Source organism: Gasterosteus aculeatus, chromosome 9, assembly GCF_964276395.1.
Source record: "Gasterosteus aculeatus chromosome 9, fGasAcu3.hap1.1, whole genome shotgun sequence".
Lineage (NCBI taxonomy): Eukaryota > Metazoa > Chordata > Actinopteri > Perciformes > Gasterosteidae > Gasterosteus > Gasterosteus aculeatus.
The window spans coordinates 23,004,174-23,025,280 of NC_135696.1; the positions used below are offsets into that span (position 1 = coordinate 23,004,174).

General features: G+C 46.3%; 3 protein-coding genes across 6 annotated transcripts; 2 read left to right on the plus strand and 1 right to left on the minus strand.

Moving 5' to 3' along the window:
- Positions 1 to 199: 199 nt before the first annotated feature.
- Positions 200 to 4,087, plus strand: LOC120824612 (serum response factor). Of its 4 annotated transcripts, none has more exons than XM_040185531.2 (8): positions 200 to 943; positions 1,115 to 1,384; positions 1,608 to 1,794; positions 1,939 to 2,079; positions 2,238 to 2,348; positions 2,455 to 2,634; positions 2,954 to 3,033; positions 3,217 to 4,087. In XM_040185531.2, the coding sequence occupies exons 1-8, from the start codon at positions 599 to 601 to the stop codon at positions 3,298 to 3,300; spliced, it is 1,398 nt and encodes a 465-aa protein (XP_040041465.2). In that variant the 5' UTR covers positions 200 to 598; the 3' UTR covers positions 3,301 to 4,087. The 4 variants fall into 4 exon arrangements, with proteins under 4 accessions (XP_040041465.2, XP_040041464.2, XP_040041466.2 ...); XM_040185530.2 differs by having other exon boundaries at positions 218 to 943; positions 2,452 to 2,634; XM_040185532.2 differs by having other exon boundaries at positions 218 to 943; positions 2,452 to 2,634; positions 2,968 to 3,033.
- A 521-nt stretch (positions 4,088 to 4,608) lies between these two features.
- On the plus strand, positions 4,609 to 9,140 carry eif4a3 (eukaryotic translation initiation factor 4A3). The gene is made up of 12 exons (XM_040185540.2): positions 4,609 to 5,044; positions 5,435 to 5,507; positions 5,635 to 5,701; positions 5,807 to 5,869; positions 6,251 to 6,383; positions 6,470 to 6,550; positions 6,847 to 6,988; positions 7,071 to 7,209; positions 7,627 to 7,742; positions 7,949 to 8,056; positions 8,181 to 8,308; positions 8,974 to 9,140. The coding sequence occupies exons 1-12, from the start codon at positions 4,891 to 4,893 to the stop codon at positions 8,988 to 8,990; spliced, it is 1,221 nt and encodes a 406-aa protein (XP_040041474.1). The 5' UTR covers positions 4,609 to 4,890; the 3' UTR covers positions 8,991 to 9,140.
- Positions 9,141 to 12,507: 3,367 nt separating this feature from the next.
- Positions 12,508 to 20,611, minus strand: tmem178a (transmembrane protein 178a). The gene is made up of 4 exons (XM_040185554.2): positions 20,022 to 20,611; positions 16,526 to 16,639; positions 16,224 to 16,361; positions 12,508 to 15,466 (listed from the first exon to the last, which is right to left on the minus strand). Exons 1-4 carry the CDS (start codon positions 20,521 to 20,523, stop codon positions 15,225 to 15,227), a joined length of 996 nt encoding a protein of 331 aa, XP_040041488.1. The 5' UTR covers positions 20,524 to 20,611; the 3' UTR covers positions 12,508 to 15,224.
- Positions 20,612 to 21,107: the final 496 nt, after the last annotated feature.

A 21,107-nucleotide genomic window follows, 5' to 3' on the forward strand; every position in this document is an offset into this window, starting at 1 on the left:
TATATATATATATATATATATATATATATATATATATATATATATATATATATATATATCCATCCATCCATGGATATATATATATATATATATATATATATATATATATATATATATATATATAATAAGACACTCATGGGACATAACGTCAGCGGACAACGTTTGTGATATACTGTGTAGTATTTAGTATTTAGTGCAGGAATACGCACAATGTGCAGAACTACATTCCGCCGCGGAGGGATATCGGCAGATGCTGCTGGTGTTCGGCCGCCCGTCACTAATTACTGGTAACAAATACTACTTTGTAACTGGTTCCGGAAAAACCACGTATGTTTTTATTCTGACGAGTTTTTTGCTGTTTCCTCTGATGTGCTTCGGCAGTTTGGCCTCACTACTGCGTGATTTACGCAGTTTGACGGACAGTTAGCTTGACTTGTTGCCTAAGCAGCGGATGCTAACCGTTAGCTGATGCTAACCGTTACTTGACGCTAGTTAGCTTAGTTAGGGAGAGTTGTTGCCTCCACCTTTAGGGAGCTTTGGCCCAGTTGGAGGCGGAGGGTTTCAGGTCCAGTGCAGGGGGACCCAAGCCAGCAGCGGGATGGGGACTAGAACCGGAAAAGAGGTCAACAGTCCCCCGGGAAACACAAGGACCGAGAGAGACCGGGAATACGCCAATGACGTGTTGTACAGCTGCTCCGACATGGACTCTGAGTCCGGGGAGGACGAGGACACGGCAGGCCGTGGCGGGGACAGGAGAGGCGTGAAGCGGGAGAGGAGTGATCGGGAAGTCGGTCATCAGTCCGGAGGGGTCAGCCCCGCGGTACCGGGAGCTAAACCCGGTAAGAAAACCAGAGGAAGAGTTAAAATCAAGATGGAGTTCATAGACAACAAGCTGAGAAGGTACACAACCTTCAGCAAGAGGAAGACCGGTATCATGAAGAAGGTGAGTAAATCAAGACCGGTAACTCACAACAGGTGGTCCACGACCTGGACAGTTTGGACACTTGTAGACGTTCGTCTCACTTGAGGCTGCACTTTAGAGTCATTGGCGCCCTTCTTAAAATGTCTGAGGAGTTTCCTGTCCACACTGATGCGAAGGAGTCTGCTCCTGCAGGCCTACGAGTTGTCAACGCTGACCGGGACTCAGGTGTTGCTGCTGGTGGCCAGTGAGACGGGTCACGTGTACACCTTTGCCACCAGGAAGCTGCAGCCGATGATCACCTCTGAGACCGGGAAGGCTCTGATCCAGACCTGCCTCAACTCTCCAGACTCGCCTCCTCGCTGCGACCCGTCCTCCGACCAGAGGATGAGCGCCACAGGCTTCGAGGAGACGGACCTCACCTACCAAGTGTCCGAGGCTGACGGCGGCTCTGATGTTGCCAAGGTAACGACAACCTTAGAGGTGTGTGTGTGTGTGTGTGTGTGTGTGTGTGTGTGTGTGGGGGGGGGGGGGGGGGGGGGATTGGAACGACCATGTCGAGACAGAAATGACGTACAAGAAATAACATGAGCTTTTTATTCAGTTTAATCACGGGAGAAGGTTCTATGGTAACCTTGGACGACGTGGTAAATGTGCTCAGCCCTCTCCCTCATGTCTCTTCTTGTAGGATGTGATCAAACCAGCTTTCGTGTCCAACATGTCCGGCACCACACAGCCCGCTCCCTCTTCCTCCACAGCGTCCATGCAGGTGCAAACCAGCCTCCCCTCCTGGCAGCCTCCCTCCTCCACCAACGGGGCGCTGCTGAAGACGTCCGCTGGGGTCATTGTCCCTGGAGGCTTCACCTTGATGTCAGGTAAGAAGGCGGAGCTTCAGGTGGCTTGGGCTTTAATTACAAGGATCTGCTCATTAATATTTGTCACATTATTATTCTTACTGATGTTCTATCTAGCCTCTAACTGCTAACCGGTCTGTGGCCCCCTCCCTCACCTGTCCACAGGTGCCTCTATGCCCCCCGGCACACACTCCATCCCCCTCAGCCAACTGCAGGGCCCTGTGGGACCCAGCTCCGCCTCCACGCTGGCTCAGCAAACTCAGCCAACCACGCTGCTCCGCCTCCCAACCACCCTGTCCCTGTCAGGTGTGTGGGCTCTCTGTCTCTCCTAGCCGTGTCTCATTTGGTGGGCTGCACCCGGCCTTCTGGTCTACGTGGGCCGGGTTCCCAACAACTGCGTCGGCTGAACCGAGTGGCCTCTGAAATGCGATGGTTCGCTTCATCTGTGTGCGTGTGTTCATCAGGAGGAGGCGGAGTATCTCAGCAGCTACAGACCATCCATATTCAGCACAGCAGTCAGCAGACCTCCACCAATCAGAACAGCTCAGACATCCACAGCCCCGCCTTCTCCACTGGTAAGACCGTTGGCCCGCCCCTCTCACTAGTACGCTGCTGGTAGGTTTCTACACACTTTTTTTAGTAGATAACTTCGCTGTGAGGTCATGTGCTGTCTCTTAGCAGCCAGTCTCCATGCCCCCGGGATGTCCTCCTCTTCGTCGTCTTCATCGGTGGCAGGTCACATGATGTACCCTGGCAGTCACACGGTTATGTACGCTACACCGACGTCGTCACTGAGCGAAGGCAGCCTCGCTGTTCTCAACGCTTTCCCCCCGACAAGCCACGCCCAGTCACATGACCCAGGTAGGACTGTTGTTCATGTGTGTATCGCAGTGGGGGTCAGGCAGCAGTCCAGTCCAGATAAAACCAGGACCCAAGTATATAAATATTATATATACAGACAGAACTGTATTGCGTTATGTAATAAATGTGGTATATATATATATATATATATATATATATATATATATATATATATATATATACGTGCCCCTGACTGTGGATCCAGGGTGTTTCTGAAGGATCTTAGAGAGGAACGTTACAGATATGTCTATCATTTCTTTAGAAGAGGTCTAATTGCATTTTCTGTTACTAAAGACTTTATGCTTAATACACCTTTCAGGTTCTCTTCCTCAGGTCTTCTTCACCTCCCTTCCTCCCGTTACTGCTCAGATCCCCGTCTCCACTGTCCAGCTGCACCCGGTAGGACCTCACTCAGCACTAATACAACATATGGCTACTGTGTGATGTTGTCATGTGTTGATGCTGCTCTGTGACTTCTTGATCTCACTGTGAAACTTTAACGTTAATATGATAACTGAGATGTGAGTCTGCATACTTGTACTGCCAGGATTAATAGTATTAATACTCTTGTACTGTGTCCAGATGCTGATCAGTCAGCAAAGCAGCAGTCCCCTGACGGAGCTGCAGGTTGTTAGTCTGGATGTCCACCAATCAAAGGACGTCTGACGGTTACATGATCATCGGACACTTCAAACAGGAAGCGACATCAGAGATTCCCACAATAAAGTTCTCTAGTATTTTGAGAATATAACAAACATTGAAACACTCTTCTCTCAAATACTTGGGTCCTCTTTGTTAAAGTGAATGTAGTGAAGATGTCATCAGACATAAAGTTAAGTCGGAAGCTTCACAGCACGATGACTTAAGCTTCCTGCTGCAGCAGAGCATGTTTACCACTTCAGACCTGCAGGGCCTCATCATGACCTGATCAGAGTTGAAGGACCTCGTTATGACCTGAAGGACATCGTCATGACCTGGTCAGTCCTGAAGAACATCGTCATGACCCAATCAGGCCTGAAGGACCTCGTTATGACCTGAAGGACATTGTCATGACCTGGTCAGTCCTGAAGGACATCGTCATGACCCAATCAGGCCTGAAGGACCTCGTTATGACCTGAAGGACCTCATCATGACCTGATCAGAGTTGAAGGACCTCGTTATGACCTGTAGCACATTGTCATGACCCAATCAGGCCTGAAGGACCTCATCGTGACTGTGAACACATGATTTACTTTAAAGATGTCTAGTCCTTAAAGTGACGCAGGTTGGTCCTCTGCTGTCTGACCTCTGACCTTGTGTTTATTTATTCATACAGTAGTGATGTCATCAGTTATTGTTGTAAAGCGACAGGTCATTTCTATCGATAAGATCAATAACATGTCAACATGAGGGAAAATGTGATTTCCTGCCAACTGGAGAAGAAAAGATCAAAATAAATCATTTGAAATATTAAGGTTTGTGAACAAGTTTAAATACATAATTGTATATATACATTAACAACCTGAGTTACTAATCAGAACTTGTTCTGGTCTACTCATCGATCCAGTTCACATTGTTATTCAAATTCCACCCCGACTCCCCACCCCCACGTGCTTATGGAGGGTTTGATTTTGTCCCGCTGTCACACCGTTCTGCTCTGAGACATTTTTGAGCCCTTTATGAACTCTATGAAACATGGAGACTTAAAAAAGATTAACAAAGAGGGCTATATTCAAATGAATAAATATAGAAGATAGCGGATTAAAGAAGGAAAAACACATGAAATGAGTCAATGGTTACAAATTATTGATCAAAAATGTAATTTGGTCATTTAAGCTATTTTGACAAACAGTAAAACAAATTTAAATTTCCCGTCATGAAGAAAGCGCCTGAAATACGTAGTCAAAAGTATTAAATACATCATATTGTGATGCAGCAAAGTGCTGTCCCTTAATATTTCAAAGCCCTCGCAGACTCTCCCACTGACCAGGTGACGTCAGTGAGTCCCTGGGGGTCCAGGGTTTAGGGGGGGGCACTGGGATTCGGCCGCTGTCTACCTATGGTGTGGGTTTACCCTCCTGGCCTCCAGGTGGCGCTGTTCTTTATCAAGCAGTTCTTCAAACAGGAAGAAGCCCGTGTCGCCTCCACACGTCGTCATCAGCGCGACGAACCCCGCGCTCTTTCTTCCTCCCCGTGTTAGCAGAGCAGCCCAGCGGACAACGTCGGAGATATTTCTTGGTTTTCTCGTGAAGTTTCAGTCTTAAACCTGTGAAGAAGATGGCTACTGCCGGACTACAGGGCAGGAAGAGGATCCTGAGGGACGAAGACATGACGAAGGTGGAGTTCGAAACCAGCGAGGAGGTGGACGTCACCCCCACCTTCGACACGATGGGCCTTCGGGAGGACTTGCTCCGCGGGATCTATGCTTACGGTAGACCGGGGATTCACACGGCCTCCAGGGGAGAGTTAGCACAGGATGCTAAAGCTAACATTCGTCTCAGTGTTTATATTTTATTTATTACATATGACAGTATTTATAAAAAAAAGTATTTTCTACTTCTTTATATCTTCGTGGTTGACCGAGGCTCTACATATGTAGTGGTGGATTTATTTGTGAGTGTTTTAGTGGGGTTATTATCAAACTTAGCATAAGTTAGCATTCACTTTAGCTTCCTGCTAAGTTTACGTCCTTCGATTATTTACTTAAGACTTTCTGCCGGAGGCTAATTGTGACGTCTCCATGGCAACCTTTGTCTGACAGAACCACGTAATAGATAGCTGAATCGAGATGTTACCAGAGGTTTCATCTTTTGTGTTTCAGGTTTTGAGAAGCCATCAGCGATCCAGCAGAGAGCCATCAAACAGATCATCAAAGGCCGGGACGTCATCGCCCAGTAAGAACCAAACTGGGGGGGGGGGGGGATCTGTATTAACCTTTTAAGCACCTGAATCCAAGAGGGTCTTGGGGATCTTGGGGAACAACATGTGTTCTATTTAATCACTGGTCTCTGATCTGTTCAGGTCTCAGTCTGGAACAGGGAAGACGGCGACCTTCTGTGTGTCGGTGCTGCAGTGTCTGGACATCCAGGTCAGGGTTAGGATCCTATTGATCCTCAGAATGACTTGCTTATACAATATATGTGTGTGTGTGTGTGTGTGTGTGTGTGTGTCTAATATATATTTCTTGTTACAGGTGAGGGAGACTCAGGCTCTGATTCTGGCTCCAACGAGGGAGCTTGCTGGACAGATCCAAAAGGTAGCGCCGACGACCTGGTCACACTGCTACATCCACACTACTACGTTCTCTAGAGTAAACCACGTGACCATTAACATACACTGGACATGCGCGTTACTGTGTAAATCAGAAGATGATGATACACACGGTCACGTGACTGGAGTGTGACAAATGAGGGAAGGACACGTTGCGACGACTAAGAGCCAACCAAATGGTTTCCACACCAAGACCAAACTCCAGCATGTCTGAGCTGTTTCCGGTGCGCGACCGCCGCCGTAGTGTGGACGTTTAGCTTAAAAAAGGAAAAACATATGCACTTAAAAACAGAAACGTAGTCGTGTGGACGTAACCTCAGACAATAACACGTGAGCTGGTTTCTGATGGTCTCTGCCGTGTGTTCAGGTGCTGTTGGCTCTGGGAGACTACATGAACGTCCAGTGTCACGCCTGCATCGGGGGGACCAACGTAGGCGAGGACATCAGGAAGCTGGACTACGGCCAGCACGTGGTGTCGGGAACACCTGGACGAGTGTTTGGTGGGTTCACCTGCTTCACCTGGTTCACCTGATGCACTGTGAGCCGCTCCACCTGGTCCTCATCAGCCTCTGTTTGTGTTCTACAGATATGATTCGTCGCAGGAGTCTGAGGACCAGAGCCATCAAGATGCTAGTTCTGGACGAAGCTGATGAGATGCTCAACAAAGGTAACCCGAGGACGAGGTCACAATACTGTATAATCACAGCTGGGGAGTTTGTAATAAAAACCCACTACAAAGTACATTACTGAGTGAGTCCTAGGATACTGGAGAAAGAATGCGTCATCCTAAATCTTTAGTCTCGTCTCAGGTGAATCAGAAGGGTCCAAACACGAATACATTCTATACACTATGCATATTGTATAATGTATATATGTTTTATAATATCACGGCGGAGTGATGTTTGTAACACTTTATAGCCATGTGTGATGCCTGATGATGTTTAACCTTTGACCCCTGTCCAGGCTTCAAGGAGCAGATCTACGACGTGTACCGCTACCTTCCTCCAGCCACACAGGTGTGTCTGATCAGCGCCACGCTGCCTCACGAGATCCTGGAGATGACCAACAAGTTCATGACTGACCCGATCCGTATCCTGGTTAAGCGGTGAGTCCAGGGTCACTATGGCCACCAGGCTTACGTCATGACACGTGAATAATATATATATATATACATTTGTGTCCCTTAGTGATGAGCTCACGCTGGAGGGGATCAAACAGTTCTTTGTTGCCGTGGAGAGAGAAGAGTGGAAGTTCGACACTCTGTGTGATCTGTACGACACCCTGACCATCACGCAGGCCGTCATCTTCTGCAACACCAAGAGGAAGGTGAGCTAGACGTGGGGATGGGGGTCGTTTGGGGGGGGTTCGATACCGGTGATTCAAAGAAAAAAGCACAATGATTGACAATGATTTTTTAAATTACAAAGAAAATTATTTTCTTCAAATTGAACAATATATTAACTGACGGGGGGGGTCGTTGCCGACACGCGCTCTGTATCCGCTGGTGAGCACGCGTCTGTGCTGTGCGGTGCGAAACAATGTGCAGACTTTAATAACGGAGGGAAACACAGACATCAATAAATAGAAGGTAGTTTGCTAACTAGCTGCACAAGCGGTGAGCTATTGTTAGCTAACAATCAGGTACCGAAAGCTACGCTGCACCCAACCGTAGCCAGGCTACGCTAACCAGCAGGTCACCTGCTCTGAGGCTTCTGGGTTGTTGAGGGTCTGATGGTGTTTCAGGTGGACTGGCTGACGGAGAAGATGAGGGAGGCCAACTTCACGGTGTCATCGATGCACGGAGACATGCCCCAAAAGGAGAGGGAGTCCATCATGAAGGAGTTCAGATCCGGAGCCAGGTAACTGAGACCAGGCCGGGTTACCCCCAATACGGGACCGGGCTAGACCCAAGACTAGGCCGGGACCCAGAGCCTAGACTGGGGTTAGACTGGGCAAGACCATTTGGTTACGACCACGATGTTCTCCACAGAGTAACCACCCAGTCTGACATGATCACATACTCCTCCGGTGGATTAATATTAATTGATCAATTGATCTGTTTCAGTCGTGTTTTGATCTCTACGGACGTTTGGGCTCGAGGTTTAGATGTTCCTCAGGTTTCTCTGATCATCAACTACGACCTGCCCAACAACCGAGAGCTCTACATCCACAGGTACGCACTACAACAGGAAGTACGCAGAAGTAGTTAGTGCGCGGCGTCTTATATCTCCCTTTTGCAATTCAAATAAACGGATCCCCTGCATGCGTTTCTCACGTGAGCCTTGACCCCCCTCCAGGATTGGTCGGTCTGGTCGTTATGGGCGTAAGGGCGTGGCCATCAACTTTGTGAAAAACGATGACATCCGGATCCTGCGTGACATCGAGCAGTACTACTCCACCCAGATCGACGAGATGCCCATGAACGGTAATAGAATCACCAGCTGCGTCTCATTGGGGGGCTGCGTCCTCATGAGGACCCGGCCTTTTGGTCTACGTGGGCCGGGTGCTTCAAGGACCACGTTGTCTGAACGCACTTACTAACTTGTATGAACAGACTTATTTTTTTCTTGCTGTACGAGCTAATTTAACTAATTTAAGATATTCCAGAATATGTCCACGCTACAGAAGATGAATGTCACCACACACTTTGTTCTTTTCAGCGTGACGCTGCTTCCTAAAACAAAAGTTTATCATTTCACCACTAAACAAGTTTAGTATATTCTCAACGTTCGTAACGGTATGCCTTAGAAAGTAATATTTCAGGTTCGCAACATCAATTTTTGTTCATAATATCAAGTCTAAACTTTCTATTAAACTGTCGCAGCCTCAGTAAGACATGAAGTTTGACAGTTGAGGCATTAATGTGACTTTTCACGGTAACATGAGCTTGTTGTGTGTTTGTTCTAAATGTGTGTCGGTACATTGACGTTCATAAGAAACCGAACATGGAGGAACATAGGACCATGGGGAGGGGCGGGGGTGTATGAGGTTGACGAATGATGGGCGGCCTCACACAGCCAGTATCACATGATGTGTAACCCCTTTGATTGGCTGTTGCCGCGGTGACATGTGTGTTTTTCTTCTTTGCAGTGGCTGACTTGATCTAACGCCAAGGATGTCTGCTACGGCCCCGCCCCTTTTACTTCGTATCTCCTGTCTTTTTTATTTTTCACTAGTTTTAAAGTGTATTTCTTAATTTGAGGTTAAAACAACTGTAAGACAGATTTGTTTTTGTAAATAAAGTTGTTTTGATTTCACATTGATGTTCAAAGTTCTTGTTTGTACTTTTATTGATTAAAGTCGTTGCAGCGTCTCTGAACAAAAGCCTGATTCCCGATTCTGCACTCCACATGGGGGATTTATCTCTTAGAGCTGACGAACCATTAACTACAAAACTCTCTGAAGTATAAACTTGATGTGTGTTATTAGGTACAACTGTTGCTTGTTAATCAGCAACTCACTGAAGGTCAAAGCGAGCATCGGAAAGGGGATTTAAGTGACTTTAACGTGGATGGTTGGGTGGCTGCATCTTGTAGCCTGCAGCCTTCTGGTCTACCCGGGCCGGTCCCCCGACAACCGCATCGGCTGAACCGAGCGGTTTCTGAAAGGACGGTCGGGCCTACGGGGGGACTTTCTGCTTGCGTCATCAGTGATACCTCCACTGCTCCTGTTGCCTAGCAACCTGCTGCGCTTGACAGTAAAAGCCATATAAATGACAAAGTACAGACTTTTCATTTGATTTAATCTAGGAAGAATTGCTTCTTCTCCAAGCGTGATATATTTCAGGCTGAGAAGAAATTTGTTATTTTGAATTCATTAAATCAGTTAGGTTGTATACTTTCAGCTAAAAGTAATATTGCAATAAGGCAGAAGAGATTCCATCAATACTGCCAATAAAAACAGCAAACACATTAACTTGAATGCAAGGACTTCTTATTTATTGCATTGGATATAAGCTATTTTAACATCCGAATATGTCCATGCTACAGTAGCCTACGTCAATACACACATCGTTCTCCTGCTCCATAAAACACAACTAAATGTAAAGTTTATAATCACACAACAAAACAAAAGAATCAAAGTGAGTTCAGTTTTCTTTGTGTATTTGTTATGTACCGGTACTTAGACAGTGATATTTGTCTGCCTGAGCTCACGTTGATCCATTTCTGTTCATAACATGAAGTATAAACTATATAAAACCGTCACAGCGTCAACCTCTAAAGTGAGAGTGAAGTCGTTAAAGTGACTTTTCACTGACGAGTACAGACCAGCTGCTCGTGGTGTGTTTGTTATGTGTGTTGGTACATTGATGTTCATAAGAACAGAGCATGGGGGGGTAACGGTATCACGATGAGCAGTTTATTCTAGGGTCTTATGTATTTAAAAGCAAAACATTGGTTACCAACGAGACTAAAGTGATTCTGTGAACTAAGATGTGATGTTATATATTATAACATTTCTATCAGATATTACTTAACGTTAACGTTGCAGTTAAAGTGAACTCTTCCGTGCTGTCGACCCATTTTTCTAGACTAGCGTCAAAAGCTACGCAGCCTCCTGCATTTCCGGTTTCATAGCACAATAGCGGCATTATTATTGTGGGGTCGTCGTGTCGCGGAGGTAGAGAGGGTGCACCGGGAACTGCAAAGTTGGTGGTTCGACTCCTGCCTGCCCCATGTTGAAGTGTCCCTGAGCAAGACACCTAAACCCTAATTGCTCCCCGGGCAAAAAAGTAAAACCATGGGTTAAAAATCCAAAGTAAGTCACTTTGGATGAAAGCGTCAGCTAAATGACCTGTAATGTAAAAATGTCTCAAGAGCCTCAAACACTCAACGAGATGATGGGACAGAACCAAACCCTCACGGTGTTAACGTGAGTGCTTAGGGGTACAGATTGGGATTGGGACGGGTTGACAAAAGAGTGTGAAATCCATACAAAAATAAAAGTGCTTTCTAGAAAACCATAAACAGGTTTAGAAAATAGTAACATTATTTTTAAAATAAGAAAACTACTTGTCTAAGAGTGAAAAAAGTGCCTTTTTTCATCTACGTAACATATCAAAAATCAGGAACTTCCTGTCTCGAAGTGATGCAGAAAAATTTGTTCATGCGTTTGTCACTTCCAGACTGGACTACTGTAATTCTTTGTTATCAGGCTGCTCTTATAAATCTCTTAAGCCTCTCCAGCTGATTCAGAATGCTGCAGCACGTGTATTAACAAGAACTAAGAAAAGGGATCATATCACTCCTGTATTAACTTCTCTCCACTGGCTCCCTGTTGAATCAAGAGCAGATTTTAAGGTACATTGGCCCCCCGCCCACCCGCCAAATACAGGTAGATTTCGGCTGTGGGTGAAGCAGTCTCTCTCACCTGCCACTTTGGCGGGTGCCATTTCATTTTTGGGATTGTTTTGCGATAGTATGTCCGTCCAGTGTTGCCGTAGAGGCAAAAGAGTGGTTACGGTGGTTATTAACGTGCTTATTAATTAATTATTGATTAACGCTCGGTCACATTGGTGACAGCGGTGGTTCATGTAAATCGACTACGGAGCGCGACGTGAGTGCGCACTTCCTTAGTTAGCTTAGCTGTCTCAGTTTAGCTCGCAGGCTGAATCCGCTTCAGAGTTAAAAAAATATATTTAGGCTGAAATAAATAAAATAATTTAAGTAATTTTGGCAATGGGTGCCCTTTGGTTTTGGTTTGAGCACCTGCCCCCCAAAATGTCTGTGCACATGCCTGACCAGACGGCATAGTCGATAAGAGTAAAGCTATTTGTAACCACTAAAAACCAGAAGAATCTACACCAAGAATCCTTGGTGTAGAACGAGCCTGAAGTACTAGGAGCCTGAAGTACTACGAGCCCGAAGTACCACTTAAAGCGTCACACAGCACTGATGCAGCCCAGTAGATGCAAACAACCAGTGGAGCGAGACTTGGGCCGACTACGTTAATGTGGCGTGCGGAAGAATTGTAGACAAACCAACGCAAGAAGAATGAAGCGTCCTTATAGGAGCGAATGAGGCGCGTACGAGTCTCCCAACACACACGCCGTGAGGAGAACACACACGTTTTATAAGAGAGTGACAGCGTTACAACGACGTGCAGACTCACAGCAGTCTGAAGAACAACATCTGCCCCTGTGAAAGGTGGTTATGCTGCTCCCCGATAAAAGACTAATGTTGCTTCTGGTACCTGTTCACAAAGAAAGATAAAACACATTTATGTACCTTGCTGTTGCTCCGAGAATACCTGTTATATTGTTACTTTACAGGTCATTTAGCTGATGCTTTTATCCAAAGCAACGTACATTGTATTTTTAACCCATGGCTTTCTACATTTTAGCCCAGGGAGCAATTAGGGGTTCGGTGTCATGCTCAGGGACACGGAGCAGCTGGGGCTCAAACCATCAACCTTGCGCTTCCCAGCAGTTAGGGTTAGGTGCACACTCTCTGCTCCATGAGCCACCGTCGCAATTGAATGAAATTACCGTAAAATAAAATTGTGCATTACACAATGTATGTTTGTAATGTATTAAAAGCATTAAAAACAAGTGAAAAGCATGCTATTAATTGAGTTATATGTTTCATCTTCACCCAGCACCGTACACATTAAAGAACATTGCGCTGTCTGTTATCATTTTTATTATATATTCATGATGACAACGTATCAAACATATATCAGGTGTGATAATGTTGTTATCGTTTATTTACAGCTGAACATCAGGATGCAGACAGAGAAGTGAGGCGACACTGGGGAGCGGGGGAGGGGGCTTAATTGGGTAACATGGAGTTCCAGGGGAAAATAATCAGGCTGCTGTGGGTACAGAAGGGGTATCAGAAGACACGGGGAAGGGGGGTCGGGAGTATTTGAGGACACAGGATAGGAATCAGAAGGAGATGGCGATGGGGTACATGAGTGTCTCACAGGCAGTCACAGGTCTCAGCAGGCATCAGAAGACCCGATGACATGTTCTGTTCCCTCTGTTAGAAGGTAAGCGGGAACAGACTTGGCATCCAGCCTGCAGGATATAAGACTGAGCTAAAAACGACTGAACATTAACTTGTTTAATGAAGTACTAAAGCACCAAGCAGCAGCATCAGTCCCGTCCATAGAACACAAGTTCATACATGGCTCTCCTGCTCATACCTGAACTGTGTGATTTCAGACCAGCCGACTGTTGAACCAGATCCAGTGTTTGATCACTAAAGGGACACTGGGACGTTCTCTTTCAGATGTTCCTTGTGTTCTCCAGACCAACGTGATGTTCCTCATGGAGCTCCTTATTTAAACACCAGGTGGCTGAATGCATTTAAACAAACATAATACTGCATCACTGAATTCATAGATTCTCTTAACAAGTTAAAAACCTTTTCTTGTTTACATACAACCGAAATATCTCCTCAGAGGACAATATAAGGTGACTGCTGTCTTCCTTGTCGTGGACACCAAAAATGACACCATTATGTCGTTGACTCAGCTCCTTTGACAACGTTGATGTTTGCTCATTCCTCAGAATTAACTTATTCTGAAGTTTTCTTTAGTGGAGCTATGATGTCATCATTTCTGTCATGCGACAGAATCATTTTTGAATGAATGTATTGTGCATCTTTTCCATTGTTCATTCTGCACACATGACATCGTGCAGTCTGTCCATCCCTCCTCCAACGTTCTCACTAAGGTCCTTTTACTTTTCGTAAGGTTCTTCATTTTTTGAGGAATATTTCCTGTACCGATGTGGGGGTCAAAGGTCAGAGGAAGTTGCATGTGTACAGATTGTTATTGTAATTTTGGGCTGTACAAAAAAAGAATTGAATTAAATTACACCTTGGTTATGATGCTATCACTTTTAAAATGTTTAAATAATGCCTGTTTAACGCACTTATAGTTTCCTCTGTGACTCAGTCAATACAATTCTTCATACTTTAGAGACAGAAATTACATCAGATAGTTTTTTTTGTCATTTCATAGTATTTACAGTTTGGACCTATGATTCTTCTCATCCTGAAGACGCATCAAAGACGCATCTGATTCCTGAAGGAGAACCTGAAGTATGGCGGCAAATCACTGTCAAAATTTGAGAGCGCAAATCAGGTTGATGCGCGTAAATCAAACATCTGCGAGTCAAAGTTCATCTCGCGCGAGATATTTGCTCGCTCGCGGAGCGTGAACTTCCTCGCTCGCGAGGTTAGTCTCTGCTCGCGCTCGAAGGAGTTTTCTACGCGCTCGCTGTTGTTCTTTTTGACAGTAAGGGGGCGGAGCCAGTCACCATCTCTACACCTGATTGGTTACAAACCGCGTCTGTGGATTGGCTGGAGTGATGCATTCACACAAATATAGAAGCCAATTTCTGCACTAAAGAAAGGGGATAAAAAGTGAAAATTCTGAGATAAAACGTTGTCAAAATACAAACGCCACCTTTATGTAACCGTAGTGGAGCGTAGATGACAACCAGCTACAAGCACCATTTACCATCATTAAGAGCAATGCGTCCAGCTCGCAGACCGGTCCGTATTGGTAAAATGAAGTCTGAATCAGTGAATGTAAGATATGCGCAGGCTCCTCCATAGTTCGGTAAAGTTGGAGAGATTATTTTATTAGATTAGAAGTTCACGTTCCGCGAGCGAGCAGCCTTGTTTGATTTACGCGCGAGCATCAACCTGATTTGCGCAGTGATTTGCCGCCATACTGAAATCTCATTTGTAAAACGTTTTTTCATCCTGAATGTGAGAGGGCTGGAAACGAAATAATCCAAAGACACAATCAAAATGATCTTGTGGATGCAGCTCTAGATCTTAGGTACTACTTCTGAACATTGCTGCTCTCGTTCTTTACTCGCTACATTTAGGATTAGGGGCTTTTCAGGAGGATCTTCACATATGGTTTCATAAAGTGCACAGACTCATCCAGTAAATATGTTCATGTTCCTCTATGTTCTTCTGTAGGTGTGAAAAAAACAAAAAGCAGATGAGAGGGATGCTGATTGGCTGCAGTTACAGTGACAGAGGCTACTGACCCTGATAACCTGTTAGCATGCTAGCTCCTACAGGTCACACCACACGCACTGTGGTCCGACACCTGTAGTTACACCTAGCGATGGTGTCATGGGGTACAGGAGAGCACCTGTTCATCACTGCGCACAGGTGAGAAGTTAAACCAATGGAGGTCAGCAAACACAAGACTTAATGACAGAAGTGTAATTCAACACGATTCATAAACCGTTGTAGACGTCCTCCACCTTGAGGCCAACGCTCCGCCACCAGGCTGAGCAGAACCCGGCTCACATCCACCAGGTGCAGCCCTGTCATTAAGCCCCTCCCCCCGTTTGATTGACAGCCTGCGGCTCAGACGGAGGACTCGCGGGCGGTCTTCGAGCGCAGCGCTCCGGCCCGGCTAAGGAAGGGAAAGGTTGTGCCGAGGCAGCCGGAGGCCACCGTGAGGCCCAGACTTGCCCAGGCACAGCAGAGGGACCAGCCGTACCCGTGGTCCACATCAGCCGGCAGGCCGTAGATAAAGGGGGGGTTTCTGGAGAGGTCGTAGGTCACACTGGCTGCGTACGTACACAGAGAGATGGTGCAAAAGATCCCTGAAGGAAACATGAAGAGAAAAGCCTTCATCAGAGGGGCCTGTAAAGTCTATAAGACAGACAGGTCTGTCTCCCTCTCTCAACTCAACATATCTGTCTCTGACCTTTCTATCCACCTTTCTGTCTCTTACCCATCTGTCCTAACTGACTCACTCCCTCTCTACCTGTCTGTCTCCCTCTACCAGACTGTCTCTTACCTGTCTCTTTCCCTCTACCTCCTGTCTCTCTACTTATCTGTCTCTTACCCATCTGTCTTTCTACCTGTCTATCTCTCTCTCGCTCCCTGTTTCTGTCTCACTCCCTCTCTATCTGTCTGTCTCCCTCTACCAGACTGTCTCTTACCTGTCTCTTTCCCTCTACCTCCTGTCTCTCTACCTGTCTGTCTCCCTCTACCTGACTGTCTCTTACCTGTCTCTTTCCCTCTACCTCTTGTCTCTCTACTTGTCTGTCTCTTACCCATCTGTCCTAACTGTCTCGCTTCCTCGCTACCTGTCTGTCTCCCTCTACCTGACTGTCTCTTACCTGTCTCTTTCCCTCTACCTCCTGTCTCTCTACTTGTCTGTCTCTTACCTACCTGTCTATCTCTCTCTCGCTCCCTGTATCTGTCTCACTCCCTCTCTACCTGTCTGTCTCCCTCTACCAGACTGTCTCTTACCTGTCTCTTTCCCTCTACCTCCTGTCTCTCTACTTGTCTGTCTCTTACCTACCTGTCTATCTCTCTCTCGCTCCCTGTATCTGTCTCACTGCCTCTCATTACCTGCCATGAGGAACAACAGTCCCGAGACATGTTGTGTCAGACTTTCCTCCCAGAAGAACCCGACTAAGACCACGATGGTTCCACACAGCAGGACGGCTGCGGCCATGCCCAGAAACCCAGCTGTGATCCGACGCAGGTCTGCAGCAGGACGTCATACCTCATTAACTTCATAGTGTAGTATATAGTATCTGGTGTGTATACAAGTATATGTCCATATATTTATATCATTTTTTGGTCATTTTTTGAGCAGTGTATATATATGTATGTATATGTATATATATATATATATGCGGCGTACTTACGCAGAAGGTGCCACTCGTCCTGCTGGATGGTTCTGGTGAGGTTCAGAGGGATGTTCCTCAGTCTGATTGGCTGAGAGAAGTGATACTTCACAGCTGTGCAGCGATCTGCAATGCCTGCCGAAGAAGACAGGTGAGTACCTGACAAGTGAGTACCTGAGCTTTAGAAAACTACCTGACCCCTGTAATGGAGCAGCAACCTACAAACGCACCTAAGCAATGCTTGTAATGTTTAGGGGGATTCAAAGCTCTCCAAGACCTGTCAATTCGAGTGTATGGACCATAATTTACTAAAGTAAGATCATGCTATATTGAAGAGGACATGACACCATTAACTCATGATTGAAATGTTTACTGAGAAGTAGGATTGTTTTCTCACTGCCCTCAACACAATGAGACTGTCCCTCCACTGATCCTCCTGCAGCGATCGATTGATATAATCTGATCTGGGATCAAGATCCAGTCTAATCCAGTGTAACGCATTTTACATCCATTTTACAATTGAGGAGTTATTTGGTCTGAGGTGTGGTCACGGACCTGTCGGGGTTTGACCTCCGGGATTCGTATTGATCTCTTGGTGACCAACAAGCTGCAGGGATGAGTTTCTGCTTCTGATTATACTGGTTGCTGTCTGACACCAGTGAACTGTTGTGTATTATTATACCATTGAGTACTGTATCATTGAGTACTGATGTATTGTTCAGCACGGTTGTATTATTGAGTACTATTGTACCCTACCTTTTGGGTCAGTTAGGAACCTGACTAAACAAAAAGGACTATTCTAATTCCCCCAAAGGCCAAATCAAATAAAGATTAGATTGTCTGATTTCATGTGTTATTTACTCCATCTTCAATCCTTGATGTTTTAAATGTATACATTTCATTATGACAGTCTGAACACACGTGTGCTGTCGCCTTTGTTTACCTTTTTTACTCTCTGTATGTTCACTGGTTATCCCCTTTGCAATGACTTGTGGGTAATTCTCTTGGGCTAAGTCAGCATTCAATGCCGGAAGGGGTTCATAAAGGGCTAAAACGGTGGCGCATGGAGTAGCGAGGGTGCGCCGGGAACCGCAAGGTTGGCGGTTCAAACTGCGGCTGCTCCATGTCCCATGTCGAAGTGTCCCTGAGCAGGACACTTAACCCCTTATTGCTCCCCGGGCAAAAACAAGTAAAACCATGGGTTAAAAATGCAATGTAAGTTGCTTTGGATAAAAGCGTCGGCTAAATGACCTGTAATGTAAAAATGTCCGAGATGATGGGACAGAACCAAACCCTCACAGAGGTAACGGAGCCTGAAAGTCTGTGAGTGCTTAGGGGTGCAGATTGTGCAAGTGCTTTCTAGAAAACCATAGACAGGTTTATAAAAGAGAAACATTATCTTTAAAATAAGAAAACTACTTGTTTAAGAAAAGAGTAAAATTTGGAGAAATTGTAGAGAAGAGAACCGACGTCTCATGTTATGTCCAAATTATTTCTGAGAAGGTTTTAAAGTGTTGCTGTCAAGAATTCTCTTCAACGAGGATATGACCTTTAACTCTCATATAAATATAAGACTTCAAGGACTGCCTTTTTTCATCTACGTAACATATCCAAAATAAGGAACTTCCTGTCCGAAGTTGGCTGGGATAGACTCCAGCCCCCCCGCTACCCTGTATGCAGGATGAGCGGTTTGACAATGGATGGATGGAAGAACTTCCTGTCTCAAAGTGATGCAGAAAAATGAGTTCATGCGTTTGTCACTTCCAGACTGGACTACTGTAATTCTTTGTTATCAGGCTGCTCTTGTAAATCTCTTAAGCCTCTCCAGTTGATTCAGAATGCTGCAGCACGTGTATTAACAAGAACTAAGAAAAGGGATCATATCACTCCTGTACTAACTTCTCTGCACTGGCTCCCTGTTAAATCAAGAGTAGATTTTAAGGTACTTCTCCTCACCTACAAGGCACTTGCTGGTGAGGCACCGTCGTATCTTAAAGAGCTTGTAACACCGTATTGTCCTACAAGGCAGCTGCGCTCCATAGATGCTGGTTACTTGTTGTTCCTATGGTTTTAAAAAGTAGGCTGGGGGCCAGAGCCTTCAGTTATCAAGCTCCTCTTTGGTGGAACCAGCTTCCACTTTCACTCCAGGGGGCAGATTCGGTCAGCTCTTTTAAAGTAAAACTTAAAACTTTCCTCTTTGATTGTGCCTATAGTTAGGGCTGGCTCAGGTTAGCCCGGACCAGCCCTTCTACAATAATCCACGTTTTATTAATGCACATGACTAATTCAGCTTCTTTCCAGGAGTTTTTTGTGCTTTCTCGTCTCTCAGGTTTCCATGGATCATGGTTCTATCTGGACCCTGTTCCTGCCTCCTGCCGTGGCCCTGCTGACACCTGCTGCTGCTATCGTCATTATTTGTATTTTAAATATTAATCATATTACTATTACTGTCATCATAAACCAACATTACCCTTTCCTAAAGTCTCCCCACAGGCTTCTGTGATGGTTCTATCTGACGGTGGTCCTATCTGACCGTGGTCCTATCTGACGGTGGTCCTATCTGATGGTGGTTTCTCTGCGACGGTGGTTCTATGTGACCGTGGTCCTATCTGATGGTGGTTCTATGTGACGGTGGTTCTATGTGACGGTGGTCCTATCTGATGGTGGTTCTATGTGACGGTGGTTCTATGTGACGGTGGTTCTATGTGACGGTGGTCCTATCTGATGGTGGTTCTATGTGACGGTGGTTCTATGTGACGGTGGTCCCATCTGATGGTGGTTCTATGTGACGGTGGTCCTATCTGATGGTGGTTCTATGTGAAGGTGGTTCTATGTGACGGTGGTTCTATCTGATGGTGGTTCTATGTGACGGTGGTCCTATCTGATGGTGGTTCTATGTGACGGTGGTTCTATGTGACGTGGTCCCATCTGACGGTGGTTCTATGTGACAGTGGTTCTATGTGACGGTGGTTCTATGTGACAGTGGTTCTATGTGACGGTGGTCCTATCTGATGGTGGTTCTATGTGACGGTGGTTCTATGTGACGGTGGTTCTATCTGATGGTGGTTCTATGTGACGGTGGTTCTATGTGACGGTGGTTCTATGTGACAGTGGTTCTATGTGACGGTGGTTCTATCTGATCGTGGTTCTTTGTGACGGTGGTTCTATCTGATCGTGGTTCTTTGTGACGGTGGTTCTATCTGATGGTGGTTCTATGTGACGGTGGTTCTATGTGACAGTGGTTCTATGTGACGGTGGTTCTATCTGATCGTGGTTCTTTGTGACGGTGGTTCTATCTGATGGTGGTTCTTTGTGACGGTGGTTGCCCCTGCAGTGGTCCTGCCGTATAGGAGTCAAACATTCTCACTATGGTATATATACACACACACACACACACACACACACACACACACACACACTATGTGTACACGCACGCACGCGCACACACACACACACACACACACACACTATGTGTGTGTGTATCTATACGTGTCTGTGTAAGTGCGCGCGTCCTGACCCCGCTCGATCAGCTTGTCGATGTCCCGGTCCAGGCCCTGGAAGTAGCACTTCCTCCACAGGCCGGAGTGGGCAGAGAACAGCGGCCTGCCGCACTCCGTCTCCAGGATGCCCATCCCCAGGATGGCCCTCCAGTTCTCCAGCAGCTCTTCCTCTCTGCTTCCCACATGCACGGGCTTCATCATGGACACATCCCGCTGACGGACGGTGTCCACCAGCGGAAGATGGTAGATGGGCATCTCCCGGTTCTTCTGGTCGTTAGACTCGGACCCGTTGCGGTCGCAGTTGCGCTTGTGAGTGCGCGTGTCCGTCTCGTACCAGTGGTCGGTGGAGATCGCGGTCACGAGCAGCAGCAGGGACAGCGCGCTGAGCGCGAGGCTCACCGCGGACACCGTCACCGGTCGGGCTCTTTCCATAGCCGGGACATGGGCAGTCCCGCAGCCGGTCCCGGAGCCAGTCCCGGTTGTCGCTCGGTTCTGTCCGCTGGTTCCGTTACTAGGCATCTTTAGCTTCCATCCTCGCACCCGTCAGCCGTTGCCCTCACGAGCGCGTTGTCATGCCGACTGACCGTGAGGGAGGCGTCAAGGTGGACTAGCTGCACCGGAAGTACGATTAGACAATCTTCAGAATAAAGCTCCTTTATGATGTTTACATGGAATACAGAAAGTAATCACAGTTAAAAACTGCGAATGAATGGGGAACTGATTGATCATCTCTGTTTATCTCTTTGTCATCATCATCTGCATCATCATCATCACGAGGAATTAATGCATTTATTTGGGGTTATACCAAATAAAACGAATTGAATTTAAATGAATCATCAACATCATTCAGTGTGTTTACACCGTCGGGATCTCAAGCATCCGCAAAGACACAAAGTCCAGTTCCTCATCCGATTCACCGTTACATGCCGCAATAGTCGCACTATCAACTGGATCGGATGGAGTTATCCAGGGGTGTTAGTCGGATCGTAGTCGGACCGCACATAGTCGGACAAAGGTGTTTACATGAAACGGATAATTCGATTTCAGTCCGACTAAGCCAGTTATTCGAATCCATGTAACCACGCTGATTACCATCACCATCA

What these genes read in the sequence shown, in the direction of transcription:
- LOC120824612 (XM_040185530.2), top strand. Translation starts at nt 599, where the DNA reads ATGGGGACTAGAACCGGAAAAGAGGTCAACAGTCCCCCGGGAAACACA. An exon ending in AGACCGGTATCATGAAGAAG is followed by an intron (nt 944 to 1,114) that starts GTGAGTAAATCA and finishes CTGCTCCTGCAG; the next exon opens with GCCTACGAGTTGTCAACGCT. An exon ending in CCACTGTCCAGCTGCACCCG is followed by an intron (nt 3,034 to 3,216) that starts GTAGGACCTCAC and finishes TACTGTGTCCAG; the next exon opens with ATGCTGATCAGTCAGCAAAG.
- tmem178a (XM_040185554.2), bottom strand. Translation starts at nt 20,523, where the DNA reads ATGCCTAGTAACGGAACCAGCGGACAGAACCGAGCGACAACCGGGACT. An exon ending in CGACAAGCTGATCGAGCGGG is followed by an intron (nt 16,640 to 20,021) that starts GTCAGGACGCGC and finishes CTTCTTCGGCAG; the next exon opens with GCATTGCAGATCGCTGCACA. An exon ending in ACTGTTGTTCCTCATGGCAG is followed by an intron (nt 15,467 to 16,223) that starts GTAATGAGAGGC and finishes TGTTTCCTTCAG; the next exon opens with GGATCTTTTGCACCATCTCT.
- eif4a3 (XM_040185540.2), top strand. Translation starts at nt 4,891, where the DNA reads ATGGCTACTGCCGGACTACAGGGCAGGAAGAGGATCCTGAGGGACGAA. An exon ending in TGCAGTGTCTGGACATCCAG is followed by an intron (nt 5,702 to 5,806) that starts GTCAGGGTTAGG and finishes TTCTTGTTACAG; the next exon opens with GTGAGGGAGACTCAGGCTCT. An exon ending in TCTGCAACACCAAGAGGAAG is followed by an intron (nt 7,210 to 7,626) that starts GTGAGCTAGACG and finishes ATGGTGTTTCAG; the next exon opens with GTGGACTGGCTGACGGAGAA.